The sequence below is a fragment of the Loa loa genome, assembly GCF_000183805.2.
Source record: "Loa loa unplaced genomic scaffold supercont3.2404, whole genome shotgun sequence".
In the NCBI taxonomy this organism is placed as follows: Eukaryota; Metazoa; Nematoda; class Chromadorea; order Rhabditida; family Onchocercidae; genus Loa; species Loa loa.
In genome coordinates, this window is record NW_018110583.1 from 1 (window position 1) to 1353 (window position 1353).

At 27.2% G+C, this 1353-nt stretch overlaps 1 protein-coding gene across 1 annotated transcript; it reads right to left on the minus strand.

The window, feature by feature from the left end:
* Window positions 1-111: 111 nt before the first annotated feature.
* On the minus strand, window positions 112-612 carry LOAG_15669 (hypothetical protein; the record flags this gene model as incomplete). Its single annotated transcript, XM_003151159.1, has 2 exons — window positions 112-279; window positions 547-612. Coding segments are annotated over 2 exons (234 nt in total), but the record flags the coding sequence as incomplete, so codon positions are not given.
* Window positions 613-1353: the final 741 nt, after the last annotated feature.

Here is a 1353-nt window from a genome sequence, read left to right on the forward strand (position 1 = left end):
CTCTCTCCTCCTCTCTCTCTCTCTCTCTCTCTCTCTCTCTCACTCTCTTATAATTCATTATAATTTAGCATTTGTTCATATAATGTAATCATGTTGAAATTTTTATCGAACTTGTTGCTGTTGTTGTTGTTGTTGTTGTTGTTGCTGCTGCTGTTGCCTATACATCGTATCATAAACTCGTGGATCACGTTGATCTAGGTAATACATTTGGTCTCGTCTCATCTGAGGTGAATAGGCGTAATTTGATGGTAAAGTTGGATAAACAGTTCGTGTATCATACTAAAATAATCATTAAATATAATACTACAAAGGATGATAAACTTGAAAAAATTTCAAACGTTTTACTAATTTTGCAAAAATTTTTCTCAATTAAAATGTATAATTTAAATTTTTTCTAAAAAAAATTTTTAACATATTGAATTTAATTTGGAAATCTTTAATTTATAACACTTAATATTAAAAAAAATGAAATTTAAACGATAGTTTGATTCAAATATTTCATACTGTATTTATATGAAAATATGATGTGATATAATTAAAAATTACCTGTTTATCGCCATCAATAATATTACCAATATTTCGATTATGCATACGTTGGAATTTTGCTATCATTATCATAACTAATGATATCTGAAATTTAAAATTTCACAATGATTCATTTCATTCATATTCCTATGCAATGATAACATAATCATTATCATCTTCATGACATAATATATGATTGACAACCCTGCTTTCCCTCCGGGGTAATATCAGTTGCCACTGATAAGTTGCTAAATCGCAAAACAAAAGAATGCGACATCATATATGATTAAAAATTTTGCCTCCGTTTCAGTATTATTTGCTTGTTAAAACTTATCAATGATATTAGTTGTTAAATTTAACTGATAAGTTGCTAAATTACTATAATCAGGAAAACTTGTTTATCTCCTTGATATTGTTCGCTTGTTAAGACTTGCAAGCGATATATCAGTAATTAAATCAAACCAATGAGTTAAGACTTGTAAACGATATATCAGTAATTAAATCCAACCAATGAGTTAAAACTTATAAATGATATATCAGTAATTAAATCTAATCAGTGAGTTAAAACTTGTAAATGATATATCAGTAATTAAATGTAATTGATGATTTGCTAAATCGTTCGAATCTTTTTTTCTCATTTTTTATATTAATCATTCCCTAAATCTTCAAATAAGTTAAAAATTCCATTTCCTATTAATTTTTTTATCGATTCTATCATTTCTGCTTTTTTTCCTTTCATTTTTGCATCTTTTTTTTTCTCCCCCTTTCTTTCTCCCCTCTCTCTCTCTCTCTCTTCCTCTCTTTCTCTCTCAATAATTGCTATTTTCA